At 39.0% G+C, this 15458-nt stretch overlaps 1 protein-coding gene across 3 annotated transcripts in view; it reads left to right on the top strand.

Moving 5' to 3' along the window:
• Nucleotides 1-15458, top strand: part of itpr2 (inositol 1,4,5-trisphosphate receptor, type 2) — a 165432-nt gene that overhangs the window by 119672 nt on the left and 30302 nt on the right. For all 3 annotated transcript variants that reach the window (XM_088922826.1, XM_088922825.1, XM_088922824.1), the window contains 6 exons: nucleotides 2973-3083; nucleotides 7045-7237; nucleotides 7695-7820; nucleotides 10450-10625; nucleotides 11998-12162; nucleotides 12687-12870. In XM_088922826.1, coding sequence (XP_088778952.1) covers nucleotides 2973-3083; nucleotides 7045-7237; nucleotides 7695-7820; nucleotides 10450-10625; nucleotides 11998-12162; nucleotides 12687-12870 — 955 coding nt within the window. The remainder of the gene's footprint in view (nucleotides 1-2972; nucleotides 3084-7044; nucleotides 7238-7694; nucleotides 7821-10449; nucleotides 10626-11997; nucleotides 12163-12686; nucleotides 12871-15458) is intronic.

Raw genomic sequence — 15458 nt, 5'->3', positions numbered from 1 at the left:
ACATTTCTTGGGTTCTTATGTTCTAATGCAACCATAGCTGCGGTTGGGTTGATAGATTTTTTCCTGAAATGCGCTATCCAAGTAGCCAATGAGCCATCCATATTCCATGTGGGAAATCAAGAAAAAAGCCAGGCATGATAATACCCCACTATTGAAGACACTGAAGATAGTGATTTTGCTGAGCAGACAGATTTTCTGCTGTTGGATATGAGTTGGATTTTGTGAGTTAGCTAATAGGTCTTATCTCGTTCTGTGCTAAAGTAAAACAGAAAAGAAATGGTACACCATATGCATTTTCTAATACTGCAATTCTGTTTAGAAGGGCAGACGTTAGTAGAATTAAGATAAGTTTAACATTGTCCAGGGAGTCTTTCACTCTTCCCAAACTGAGCTAAGCTGGTTTACTTTAACTAGCTGCAGACAGGTGCTCTGGTTATTAATAGGCTTACAGGAAATGCATTTGGAGACATCAAAAACTTCAATTTGCTTTCAGTTTCTGTAAGCAGTTCTCTTAAAAGTGTTTCATGGATTGAACCAATGACAGAAGTTACACCTCACACTATTATGGTTTAGAAACTCATCTGTCTGTTGTAGAAAGAGATGACAGGATCTGGAGCACCACAGCAGGAGCCAGTGAAGTGTGAAGCCATGTTTTTAATTTGGACACAGTTCCTGAGGGAATGTCGGGGGGTAGCACTAGAGAGTTAGGAAGCATGAGACTTTCTGATTCTTAAAGGGTGTTCTTAAAATGATTCAGCCATGTAGATGCTAAACAAGATCATGTTGGTATTATCGCCTAACACACCCACAAGATGTTTATCTTATGACATAGGTCTTTGCACACTCTTTGTGGTGATCGCTTTGCACATTTGGTATGGTCTGAATTTACTTACAAATTCTGTGAAGCAGAATGTTTTCTCTCTTGTTCTGATCTCAAACCCATGCCTAGTTTCCTAATGGTCTGTGTGGCTGAGACATAAGTAATACTACTGGACCTCTTCAGAACATCAGTGCTGAAATAATTTAGATAAGTACACTGAGTAATATTCAATGACTTCATTGTTGGGTTTGTGTGTATATGTACCTCATTCAGAATTACAAGTAAAAGGTTTATTCCATGCTGAAAAGAGAAGAAAGGAAACACAACGTTTCAGCTGTGGAGCCTTCGACACCCGGAGAAGGCTTAGACATTGTGTTTCCTGTCTTCTTTTTCAGCATGGAATAAACTTTTACTTGTTCCTTCGCGGCCTACGCTTGCTGACGCAGCCACCTACTTGAACTCATTCAGAATAAGACTCACAGACACAATATTACATTAAATTGAGTATCTTCAAATAACTCATTTCAGTAGGGTAATAATCTTCCATGATTATGTCCGTCTAGCTTTTGATTATTATTTGAATCGTTATAGGTCTAACATGAGTTTTACCAACAGCCATTTTGTCTCGGCAGTTGGCGCAGGATAGCTGTCGAATGAGACAAAGGGCAATAGTAGAGTACTTGCAAATTTCTGCCTATTTGTCTTTTAAAACAAATTAAAGAAGAAATATAAAGGACTAACTGCACTTTAGATAACCACATTATTTAACTGGAAGACAAGATCCTAACCACATTTTAGCTTCAGATTTGCAGCTGTTGCCTGTTCTCATTCTTGCCCTGAAAAACTGCTGAGGTTTCAGGGAAAGAAACAATGATGTCGGTTTTGTCCAACCGGCCACAAGGAGAAGAGCTGATTTGCTCCTTCTCTGGAGACTTTGAAAATCTTGGGATTTAAAAGAAGATTACCTTAACCCCTGCTTGTAAAACAAATAAAACAACCTCATCTTATGCATCTCTGATGGTGTTGAATTTTTTAAGAACTGACAAAAGCATGAAGATGCACACAGCCCGGATGTGTTTCTAAACTGTGCTGGCAAAGTCAAGATTAATAGAGATGTGTTATTCAGAGATCAAACACAAATATCTGAAGATGAAGATTACAGAGAAGAGGTTGTTTTTTGTGCGGCTCTGAGACAGTAGGTCAGGAGTAACTGTGCTTTTAATCCTGTTAGCATGTGGCAAAACGCATCGGCTCATCTAATGACTATTGCACATTTCCGCACCACTTAATAGGCTTCAGATTATTACCTGACTGCCTAACAAACTCTCTGCCGTATTTCCCTTAACCCCTCAGGGTTCCAGTCCCTTGTAGGCACCCGTACTGGCAGATGGAGTTCTAATGCCAAGTGATGTCTTGTGACAGTACCTTATCCTAAAGTTCCCTGGTCAGATGGACATGAAGTCATCATCTGTGACTGGGTTTTGGGGTTGACTCTAAATGCTTTAGTTTTCTTCAAAATATGGCACAGGCAGATGTCAGGAGAGTGGCAGTTGGTTGTGACAAATTGTCGCAGTACAATTATATCCTCTCTTAAAAGTTTAGTTCCATTTATTTTCATCTTTTTTCTTGAATGATTTTAATATTACACTACTAGAAACATTTCAGACATCTCTCTGACAGAGGGGCCACTATAGAACTTACTATTTTGTTAAAAACATTATAATCATTTATGCTCATAACCATTTTGTTCATGAAACAATATTCCGTGGCATTATACAAAGCTGAAGACCAAAGTGTCTTTAAATTCTGATTTTCCTTTTGTACACAAAGACCTTTGAAGCCTGAAATACGGACAGTGTGTCATTCTTGCTGAGAGGTTTCTGCCATGCTAAGACTAATGGTTGGGAACAAAATTTCTTTCCCTAAAAAGATCAGCCTGGGATCTGTTTGTTGCATCGTCATCAATCAGTCGATGAGTCGTTTTATTTGGTGTAACTCCCTTTGCAACACTTCTCCACTAAGTACTTTACAGACTCCTATAGCTGTTAGCAATGTAATAAGGTTAGCCATGTGGGCAGATAGAAGCCGGCTACAGGTTTGTGATGTCTTCGTGATTGCAATCACTAACCTTTGAAATACACTTTTTTTACAGCTGGCTCGTCACAATAAAATACTACAGCAGAGTCTGAAACCGGGATTGGATCCAGATAACAACGGAGACGAACCTTTGAAATACTACGCAAAGCACACTGCACAGATTGAGGTAGGCAGTTCTCCCCTCCAGCCTCATCAGTACAGCCCTACCCTCAGCCTCCTCCCCTGCCCGTTTTATCTCCAGTTCTAGGAATCAATAACATTCTTCTACGTACAATTAGGTAGTGAGCATAAGTGCAGCAGGAATACTGTACAGTATAACACCTGATTTGTTTGGTTTAAAAGGTGAAATGTCTCTGAATTATCTCAACACTGTTTTAATGCTTTACGTGTGATTTTGTTGTGTAGTGGAATTGAGTATGTGGTGTTTTTGTCTCTTTGAAATATGGACAATTAAGCACACGAATAGAATGAAACATCTTCAGAAAGGCACAACCTTTCTATAAAGGCACAACCATAGAAGAGCATATTCATCGTCTGGGGATTTCTTTATTTCTTATGGCTAAATTATGGCTAATTTAGGGCATAAATAATTCAATTTATAAAACTATAATCCTTTTACATAGACTATTTATAATTATTAGGGGACTAACATTAATTAATATTGGGATTTAGGGTCCCAAAGCTCTTTACATAGAGGATGATGACTCACTTTATCCCAGGTGTCAATGATATTAATCTGAAATGTCTTGACGAATCCAAATGTCACAGTATTCAGTGTTGTAGCACCTTCTAGAGATCATTCCTTCCATGCGTGTAACCTGTTCTTCCAACTCACTGTCATGAGCTGTCAGCAGGAACTTTGCCTTTAACTTTTAGTTCACTTACGCTGCAGGACCTTAAGCAGATTTGTGTTTCTCCAAGCAGTTTTGATCTGGTCAGAGGGCACCAGAATGCCAGGGGTAAAATTAGGTTGTCAGTAGTCCCGTTTCGCTTAGTCACAAGCCTTTCTACATCACACATCTGAGAGTTATTGGACACCTGCTCTAGAGGAAGTGTGACGGTAGACTCATCATCTCTCCGTGTATGGAGGTTGTAGATACAGACTTATTTAGAAACACATATTCTACTTTTTTTCCTCAATATATTTTGACATGCAGAACGTACTGTGATTCACTATTCCTGTTCAGCAGCAGCAGCCACCTTTGCAAATTAAATGAAGCCCACTGTGCTGCTAATAACTACAGCACTATACATTATGAAAAACTTCACTTAAGTATTCATCTTAACTAAATAAAACAACGTTCGTTTCAGTCTGTTTTGCACATTTTTCTAGAATTGTTTTCCAAGATCCATTCACGCTACAAAAAAAAATCAGTCCAGAAAAGAGCAACCAGATACTGTACATTTTAGTGCCTGGAATTGAGGAGAACTTGAATGCTCAGACTGCACAAGGAACTTTCACTTTTATGGGTGAAAAGTTAAATGTCAGCAAAAACTCAAATTGAAGAAAAATCAAGAACTAAACTATACGTATGGCATATTTATTTTATATATATTTGCTAGGACAAACATAAATTAGTCCAGGTGCACTGAATTCGGTATAATTCACACGATTGGTTTAATGACCTCTGTTTGCTTTAATAGTGGTTAATATGGTTTCAGATTAAATACACCTCAGAATCTCTATAGAAGACTCTTACACTTTAAAGGTTCACTTTGAGCATTCAAGTTTTGGATTTAAGATATTCACTTTAAAAATGTGTGTACATCATTTGTAATTCAGCAAAATCTGATGTTATTGGAAGGGGGTGAATGAAAGGACAACATTTCTACTAATGGAGGCAGTCCGATGAAAACGGCGTTGTTGATCTACTTCATTGATCATGTATAAAATGTTACAAACGAGAGCAGGTCTTTCAGTCCTGATGATGACGAGGGTTATTCTCTTTAGTACCTATTGTAGTAGTTTAACCCCTGGAAATCTTTTAACATGAAATGATGGGGAATGATTTGGATTAATATGAGTTAATATGGTCTGGACATCCAGAATAACACAGCAGCTTATCGAAAAAAAATTTGACGTCACCCTCATATGGAGTGCTTTTGTGTGAGAAGAATTGAGATACCGATATTTGGCTTTAACCTGTTTGGCTGAGAGGCTGTTGTGTATTGTGTATGAAGGATCAAACATTTATTTCCCCTTATAACACTAGTGTGCTTTTACTGTGTAAATAATTTACGAACTATCCTGCTGGAATAATGGAAAATTACTAACTGCAACTTAAACGTGAGCTGGCTGCACGCCCGGAACGTGAGGGCGAAGCCAGCCTCGGGCAGCCTGACCAGAACTGAGAGTGCCCGATATCTGCTTGAGCAATGATTAACAAAATCTAGAAGTACATAATATCTGCTTAAACAGTGATTAAGGGAACCCCAAAATGTTCTTATAATTCTTGAAGTTTATCAGGCTAGCAGCCTTGGCTTTACACCATATAGTATATGGCATGGAATTGTACTGAAACTATTCTGGGTGGGTTTTCCGTTTGTGATTTTGTATAAAAAGTGTCCTTTTGTATCAATGAGTTGAGTCAGTGCTTCATCGGCTTTGACTCCCGTGTGCATAGGCACCTACCTAGTATGTGGGAAGAATGCCTACCCCTGGCTTCCTGCAGAGTGGTCAGGGACCTGCTATCTAGGATACGTTGTACCACACACTCGGATATTGGCACATAGTCCATTCTCCCCAGATCACTCCAAAATACACCCCCGAGCAATTACTGAAGTAGAACGATTCTTTGCTATAGCTTTCCCTTGGTATGGAACTGGGAAACTTGCTAGAGAATCCATTAATATGGCTGCGTCTTTAGAAAAGCTCGCTACTGAAACGTCCGAAGGGTTAAGAACCATCAATGAAGAGTTGGTGGCCATGAGGACTGTCGCAATGCAAAATCGATTGGCATTTGACTACTTATTGCCTCTCAAGGGGGGACGTGTGCAGTAATTGGAGCTGAGCGTTGTACTTACGTTCCTGAGAATTCAGAACAAATCATGTATATTTAGCACGGCACAACTATGATGAAGGACAGAAGTATCACAATTATAATCTTGATGACTGGGGCATCAGCTCATGGTTAAAGTCAGTGTTCGGCTCATGGGGTGGTACCCTGGCTCCATATTTATTGGTGCGATTGGTAGTATCTGTTATTTTTGTCCTAGTCATATCACATATTAAAACTTTATGCACCAAGGTTACCACATCTATGATGACAGTCCATTCTGAAGACAATAAAACCATCAGAACGCACGTTACATTTGTTTGTGTAGAATGTGATTGGGAAAATGTCAATGTGTTTTAAGGGGGTACTGAGGGATCAACCATTTATTTCCCTTATTACACTTGTTTGCTTTTACTGTGTAAATAATTTACTAAGCTAGAATAATGGAAACCCTTGGCTTTATACCATATAAGGCATGGAATTGTACTAAAACTGTTCTGGGTGGGTTTTCTGTTTGTGATTTTGTATAAAAAGCGTCCTTGTGTATCAATGAGTTGAGTCAGTGCTTCATCGGCTTTGGCTCCCGTATGCATATGTAATAAAGGTAATATCTGCTTCATACACACCTGGATCGTGTCTCCTTTTGCTGGACACAACATATATAACACCTTGTTTTTCATTTACCAGAAATGGAGCACAAATATAATTGAATATTTTTAATTGTAGAACAAAGAAGTATTCTTCAGACTTAAAATTTGGGTTTTTAAACAAGCTAAACTAAGATTTGCGATGTGAAGGGCTCACAATGCTTTATAGTTAAAATGCAAACTTGGAATTAGTTTATTTTCTTAACCTGCTGATGTAATAGGCAATGGTGATTTTCTCAAGACTTAAAATAATGATATTGTATGAATTTTCTGTTTGTAAGCAGGACACATCCTGTTCATTGTCCATACCTCTCCTCCTGATTCCTAGTTTCACCTCTTTCTTCATCAAGTCTGACTGGCAACTCCATTTATCTGCACATTTAAACTTAACGTTTCATGGTTAAATTTGGCAATCCATAGCTTTTCTGGCTGTACATTTACGCAGGTGTTTTTTTTATTTGTTTTTTTGTTTGTTTCCTTTTAGATTATTCGACATGACCGAACGATGGAGCAGATAGTGTTTCCTGTGCCAAATATTTGTGAATATCTGACAGAGGAATCCAAAATCCGTGTCTTCAACACTACAGAGAGGGATGATCAAGGCAGCAAGGTCAATGACTTCTTCCAACAGACAGAAGATCTCTACAATGAAATGAAATGGCAGAAAAAAATCAGAAGTATGACTTTTTAGAAATATTTCCATATATATGTGAAATCGATACTTTATTCTTGCCGAAGTTTAAAAGAACGATGTGATTGTGAATATATGTTTCAGTATGAATACTGTAAGTTTCAGTATGTCCTTACCAGAAAAAGAAGGTACAAAGAAGGTTTTTGCTTCCTTCAAAATTAAGTTCATGAATACTCAGTTTGATCATGGAGATGGTTTGGGCAAAAAATTAAGATGAGAGGGTGAAAAAACAGCATTTGTAAGCAGTGAATATGATTTAAAAGACTTTTTCCCTAATATCTAGATGATTTCTTAACCCAAACACTGGTCATTATTCTCATGTACTAGAGATGTTTCTTAACATCTTTCTTATGTTAACCTTAAGTGTTTAAGTAATGTGGAGCTCAATAACTTTGCTGACAGTATAGTACATCACTGGTATTTCTTCTTTTTATTTCTTTCAGATAATCCAGCTCTATTTTGGTTTTCTCGGCACATTTCACTATGGGGTAGTATTTCGTTCAACTTGGCTGTGCTCGTGAACTTGGCTGTTGCCCTGTTTTATCCTTTTGGGGATGATGAAGACGAAGGTGTGTTCTTTTCTTTGCTCCAGTTCTGAGAAATCAAGATCTACGTGCTCATATGTTCACTACTACAGTCTGCACTATTGATATTTACTTCTCGACTTAAATTGCGGATAGTTTTGTTTTAAACAAAACAATCACCCCATATAACTTTTTTCTACAATGGAGAAAGTTAAAGTTGTTTTAGTGTAGTCACTGGTACAGTATGGCATTGAATAACACAATAATGAACAATAGTGGGTTAGCATTGCAGCCTCGCAGTGATGGGGCCCTGGGTTCAATTCACGTCCTGAGGTGCTGTCTGCATGGAGTTTGTACATTCTCCCTGTATTCGCTTGGGTTTCCTCCAGGTATTCCAGTTTCCTCCCACTTTTCAAAAGACATACTTGTAGGTTAGCAGACTTCTGGGAAAACAGGCCCTGGTGTGAGTGTGTGCATGTCGGACTGGCTTCTGGTCCATTGCTTACCAGAGTAGGCTCTGGCTGGACCCTGCAACCCTGAATTGGATGAAGTGGTTGGAAAATGGATGGACATATGTATGAACCATAATAAAAATTGATTTCATGTGTCTTACTGTTTTATTAGACATTGCACTCAAGTATCCTTTAGATGTACAGTATATACAGTAGCATGTCCTGTGTTGTCATCAAGCAGATGTTCTTGTGCTTTCTCAAGGCTAGCCAAATATACTAGATCTTTAATACAGTCCTGCTGTACAATTTCTACTGACCAGCCCCCAGTGTAGTTTTATGGCAGTTCTTTTGTTCCAGTTGTCTATTCTATATTTTGTTTGTATCAATGTGTTGTATTTAATAGATTGGTTTAATTGAGCCAAACTGAAGATAAGGGTTACTAGTCAGTGAATATGGAGCAGGAGAGGCATTAAAAAAAACTCCATTAGCAGCACACACCTTTGTAGGCCACAGCTAAAATCCGTTTTGGCAGTGCTTTAACATGAACTAGAAAACAGCAGCACACCCTTCAAATCAGAACTCTCATTTTTAGCTACCAAGTAACTGCAATTTTCTAAACAGGTTGTGAACTGATACACTGCCACTTAATAAGTTACAACTTTTCCTTTTCTTAAATAAAGGAGTAGAATTGATTGGACTGATGGATTGGAAAAGGGTATTCGGTTTTATTTCATTTCCCATAAGAAAATATGAAATGCTCCCTTGTACCTCTTGGTTTATCATTCACTGTTTGACTGACGGATTGATAGATTGATTATTGATTATAAAAATCTTTTTTGCATTGCTTCTAGTGAATAGTTAACTTTAATTAGCTAGAAAATAAACGACGTACTCATACAGTTGCGTCTTTTACAGCTTTGAAGGCCCTCTGGGTTAGGGATTTTAGAAGCGGAAGTATGAGGCACACGAGATCATGCTCTGGGTTAGAGGCCATCCTTCCAGCTCGCAGGTGTCCCTGTCTCGTCCTGAAGTCTGACACGCGCTGTGACCACAGGCACACCTGCTCACTAGTTTCACTTTGGAACAGGGCCAAGCAGACCTTAGCATATGAGTTTTCTGTAGCTTAAAGGTTGTTCTTCAGAGGTCGTCAACTAGTGTCTTTGACTCTTCGTGTAGAATTCTGATCAAGTTCGGTTTATTCAGAAATGCTGGTAACCATTTTCAGTATTAAAGGTATTGCTATGTGTTTCTAATCAGGTGTCTTTTTTAAATCTCCCCTGTTTTCACCCTTAAACTCGAGAGTTTTGTTTTGTTCTTTGGAATTCAGAGGCACTTTTGGAAGGATTTTGAAATTTAGTAAAGTACAATGCAGACTTTTAATACTTAGACACAATAGCTGATATCTAAGAAAAGGTGTGACTGCATTTTGCAGTGAGTATCAGGTGGCCTTTCAAACCTTTCAGTAACAATACTTATCATTAGGAGTCTGTTAGGAGTTAAGAGTCTCAGTTCTGCAGTGTTTATAATCTCTTGTATTGTATACATTTGTGTTTAGGAAATCTTAAACGTCATGAAGCTTTTCTGAAATCATAGTTGAAAAAGTTCAAATTCTAGAGCATAAAGAAAGGACTTTGAATTTGATCTTGTTAAACATTTTTAAAAACAGAGTTTGGCATAATTGCTTGTTATATCGCCCTTTAGCCTACGGCAAAATCCATTTTGGCAGAACCTACCTTTAGATTAAAAAATATACTTATACATTTAGTAGCTGAACATATAGTATTTACTATCTACAGACGTTTATGTTATTGCAGCGAGTTGCTATAAATATCCCTTCGGAAACAGTGTGCTCCCTTTCCAGCCTTGCTGCGACCAGACAGGTTGTTGTGTCTCGGATTTTCTAATTTTTCAGACTTCTTCCTTTTTTTGCACTTGTTTGCAGAATCCAAACAAGAACTGGGTTTTTAGATCAAATCCCTTTTTTCCTTTGTCACTTTCAATAATGACTTTCATTTTGGTACTGTGAACCACCTGTTAAAGAGACATACCCTATAACATTTATTGAATAATATCTTTAGATACTCACTGGTGTGTGAAAGTATATGAGTGTAATATGAGTTCTTGGTGTCTTTTTATTTTTCAGTTCACATTCAGTAAAGAAGGGAGTAAGCAAGTGTTTACTGTTCTGGGGCCTGAATTTTGCTTTTGTTTTTCTCTCACAGGCATACTCCCCCATTTTGTGTCCATTCTCTTATGGGTAGCAGTGGCGGTGTGCACAGCTATGCTCATTATTTTACCGAAACCTGCAGGGATTAGGCCCTTCCTGGTGTCGGTTATACTCAGGTCAATATACACATTGGGACTGGGCCCTACCCTGTTACTGCTTGGCGCAGCTAATGTAAGTTATCAGGCATGAGGTACAGTATGAGTTGCTTCCGGTGTTTTCTTCCAGAGAAGTTCTGTTCTGCGCATGAAGACCTGCCTAATATTGTGTAGCCCTCTGCGTGCTAAGAATCTGAAAACGGCAAGTCCAAAATAAAACAAGCTATTCAAAGGAACACTAAGCGTTTTCCTATTTTAATGCTTCATTTACACGTGAAATGCACCACCGAGTTGAGCAAAGAGTAAAGAGGACATTGTGTTCTCATTTGGATTCTGCCTTCAAGCATTAATTCTGGTTACACGTTTCAGAATTGATTGCCCTTCCACGTGATTTGATGTATTAAAAGTTGTTTTTCGTGGAGCTTTTGCCCCATGTTACCTTGAAAGGGAAACATTTGTGCAAAAGTGCACATTTCACCAATGCTCGCCAACCACGACAGCCTCATACTAACCTGGCTGCCCTACATACTGGAAAAAAAGACTTGTTCAGTGCCTGTGTCCCTCAGAGCTTGAGGCTTGAAGTTGCCCCTGACCAATTCAAGTCCATTCCATGTGGAATAACCTCCACTGAGTGCTATGCTGATGCAAATGAACACATTTCAAATAAAGGACATGGCTTTCCAAGGCTTCATTTTGTTTCAGAAGGAAATGTACATCACTTTAATCCGGCCTCTGACTAAATGTAGATTTTGCTGACAAGTGTCAGGGGACTCTTGTACACGGTTGTTTTTAGAATTTCTTCTTGGAATATTTGCCAGTTAAAATGTTACATATAACACCTTATAATATTTTAACAAACATGTCAAAATAAGTGTAGCACCCTGTATTATGTTAACATAACATGTCGAAATAAATAAATGACATATTTTGCAGCTTCAGAGACTTGGCGAGTTAGAGTTTTTAAGAGGAGGAAGTGTGAAGCACACAAGATCACACTCTGGGTTAGAGGCTGTCCTCCGAAAGAATGGCTTAACTACTTTTCCTAGGCAATACGTTGAAAGTTTAGCTGTAATACACAATGGGTTTGGCTGGAGAGAGCATATTTTTGAATTACAATTAAATTAGGAGTATCTCTCTCCTACTGTAGATCACTTTGCCAAATGCCAAGAAAATAGAAGGTCTTCTTAGAAACTGTCACCAATGTGTGATAACTGAGCCTTGTATATATTAACAGCCCTGCACTGTCACTTTTACTTGCCTATGCAAGCTGTTTGATGAAACAGCGCTGTAAATATTGAATAAGCCCTTAGGTGCTGTATCATGTGCAGATACTTGTGGTAAGATGTACTTCAGAGTTGTTTCTTCTGCTATCCACATATTTCTATACTACATCCATAATCAAAGTTCTCTTCAAGCCTTTTTGATGACTATTTACTGTTTTCTTTCAGCTTCTCAATAAAATTGTGTTTTTGGTGAGTTTTGTTGGCAACCGAGGAACATTCACGCGCGGCTATAAAGCAGTCATCATGGACATGGCCTTCTTGTATCACGTGACCTATGTCATCGTCTGTATGTTGGGCCTGTTTGTCCACGAGTTCTTCTACAGCTTTTTGGTAAGAGGCAATCTTCTGTTTTTATTATTTTTAGTCCAATGTGATTTATTTCTTGCATGTAAAATGAATGTACTAGTGAAGATTATGCTCTAAGTAGTTAGTATTCACAGTGGTGAGTGCCACAGTTAGAGATGCTCTGTCTTCATTTTCATTCTGAAATTTTGGTGCAGGTTAGTTTGCAGAAGTGGAATATACAGTTAAGCTGCATGAATAAGATTCTCTTAAAAAAAACACATTAATCATTTTAATGTGGCCTTAAGACTGACATTTGCTTCTAGTCAGGTGAAGTTTTTCCCTCCACCCCTCCTCCAGAAAGACTAGGAACCCACTAGAAGCCCAAAGCCATAAATACAGTATATACTGTTTAGAACAGTCTTGGAAGAAAGACACTGCCATTCCAGCAGGTTGTGTCTTCCTTGAGAAGGAAGTGGGTTAGGTGAGTGGAAATAAAAGGGAGTTTTTGTGGCGTGTGATTCTGGACAGGCAGCCTGTCTCATGGCCTTGTGACGTGTCTGTTCCCCCAGCTCTTTGATCTGGTGTACAGAGAGGAGACTCTGCTGAACGTGATCAAGAGTGTGACGAGGAACGGGCGCTCCATCATCCTCACCGCCGTGCTGGCCCTTATACTGGTCTACCTCTTCTCCATCGTGGGTTTCCTCTTCCTCAAAGACGATTTCCGCATGGAGGTGGACAGGCTTCCCAGCATGGGTAAATGCTCTTTTTTTTTGCTATGCGTGGCCCAGAACCGTGTAAGAGTCAGCTGTGAAGCTTTTTTTTTTGCTTACAGAGAATAACTGCAAATGACGCCAACGCAGATGAAGTTCACAGCAACTGCAAAACCTTATGTAACTAAGCTGCAATAACACATTTTTTCTTAACTCCATTAGTTTCTTGGGATAACAGTCCTTGAGACACGAAGAGCCAACTCTGTAAACAGTCTGATTATGATGGTCAGGAGTTACCAGCATGACCAAGTGACCGCAGTGTGAGGCCCGTCAGACGCTCATAAGTGGAGTCATACTTTTAAGAACGTTGGAAAAAACGTTGTAAGCTATTGCGGTGTTGGATTTTTTTGGTGTCAGAAGATGGAAGGATTTTTAAAGTTGATGTTTGAAGTAGCAACGCAGCATGTATACGGACTGCTCAAAACATAGTAGGTGTAATGACCAGGGGGACCACAGGGGTCATTATTATAGCTCAGAGCTGAGAGAATCCTGGATAACTAACCTGCCCTGTCCTCAGAAGCACTCGTCTCCTGACCTGACACAGGCTTGAACTCATGATCAGGGAGGTGCTCCTTAAGAAGTCATGAGTGCCGTTGACTTTTTGCAAGAGATCTGCTTTGTTAGGGTGACTGACAACAGCTTTTAAGTGCAGGAAAGCTGAGAGGACTTTCTGTGCAATTAGAAAACTTTTTTTCACATAATATGACGTTTCATAAAACAAAGTCAACTCAATGGGTTTCTTCAGAATGGACACTGAAACATGGCTCAGAGGACACAAATGGAAAATACTTAGAAGTTAATTTAAAATCGAGGACATGCAGCAAGACACTTCTTTAACCAGAGGGTTGTGGGAGTTTTTTAGGATGATACTCTGGCTTCTTTTTAAGTACTGACTGGATGAGATCGTTGGATCAATTAACTGTTACTACAGTTACTACTACTACTTAATGTTACTACTCATTTTACTACTATATGAAAAAACTTAGGTCATGCAAACTACATTATATCTGCATAGGTGATGTAGATGTAGTGCAACATTTCGAGCTCCAATACCAGATACAAAAGCTTATTTTCTCCAGATCGGTTATTGCAATGTGAAATTGTTGGGTAAGGATTAACATTGCGTTGTGTGGGCACTGTATTCAGCTGTAGAGATCAATTACCAGCCTCATCATAATTCTCTGTATTTTCACACTCAAAGAGCACAAACCGTGACCATTGAAGTGAATGCATTATTAAAATTCGGAGCAGACATTTAACCTTTTAATCCTTGCCAAGTTCCCATATCACAGTTAATCTTTAAGTTGGTGCAATGCTGCAGCTGCTCTGCTTGAGGAATATGTTGTAATTCTTCATGTCCAGATATATATGGAAGGTGCTGTAATCACTTTTCCAACTGACTCCTGATTGAGTCCAGCCACCCATTTTCTAAACCCTTTATCTAGTACAAGGTTGCTGAGGAGCCAAAGTCTACCCGGCAAGCAACGGTTACAAGGCGGGATACACCCTGCATGAGACGTCAGTCCATCACAGGACACACTCAGACACGGATACACACACTCACACAAGGGCCAGTTTTCCTAGAAGCCAGCTAACCTACCAGCATGGAACAAGTTAAAGGTTTATTCCCTGCTGAAGAGAGAAGAAAGGAAACAATGTTTCGGCTGTGGAGCCTTCTTCGGGTGTGTGAGGGTGTTTCTCCACAGCTGAAACGTTGCTTCCTTTCTTCTCTTTTCAGCATGGAATAAACCTTTAACTTTTTCCTTTGCAGCCTATGTGTGCTGACACAGCTGCCTACTGTACTTGAACTACCAGTATGGATATGAACTTGGGTTAGAACATGCAGACGTCACACAGATAACACCACAGGAACTGAACCTGTGTCCCAGTGCTTCAAGGCAGCAACACTAAGGACTGTACCACTGTGCCCACTCCTGACTGAGTCATTGTTACACAATTAAAGTATAAAATTAGGAAAAATTATGCTTATCTGGAAATTTGAAAGGGTAGTAAGAAAATGTGAGTAGCAGTAAATAGATTTTACAGCTGCTTTCCTGGGAGTTACTTTATGCATTAAGACAGTGATGAACAACCAAATCTGAGTCTGAACAAAGGATACCTGTGTGGATGGCTAGTCTTGATGAGAGTGCCCAGATAGCCACTTGACAGCAGCTAATATAGAACTGTTAGACCATTAGTATCTTTCATTTATGTGAGGCTTAGGGGCTGACACGTTTTTTGAATGTCTTTCATTGTATTAGCAAAACAAATATACTGCACATCATTGTGTATTAAAATTGCACTGTGATGAATTCATTTTTTTTAATAATAAACATAATTGAAAGGCCATCAAGAATGCTACCATAGAGAAGAGAAAGAAACACATCAGGGAGTCAAACAAACGATATGCAAAAGCTCTAAGTAGCATAAGGTAAGCTCGTCAAGTAGCATATTCTGTGCAGGAGTTTTAATTTGCAATGTAACATGCATTACTCCCCAGATAATTGAGTATGACTGTTGCTAGGACCATAAATAAACACCAAGGTCGGCTTCACTGTAAGAGCTAGCTCT

The sequence above is a fragment of the Atractosteus spatula genome, chromosome 8 (assembly GCF_055471065.1).
Source record: "Atractosteus spatula isolate fAtrSpa1 chromosome 8, fAtrSpa1.hap1, whole genome shotgun sequence".
NCBI lineage: Eukaryota > Metazoa > Chordata > Actinopteri > Semionotiformes > Lepisosteidae > Atractosteus > Atractosteus spatula.
The sequence above is the reverse complement of the archived record's forward strand: the minus strand, read 5'-3'. Positions and strand labels throughout refer to the sequence as shown.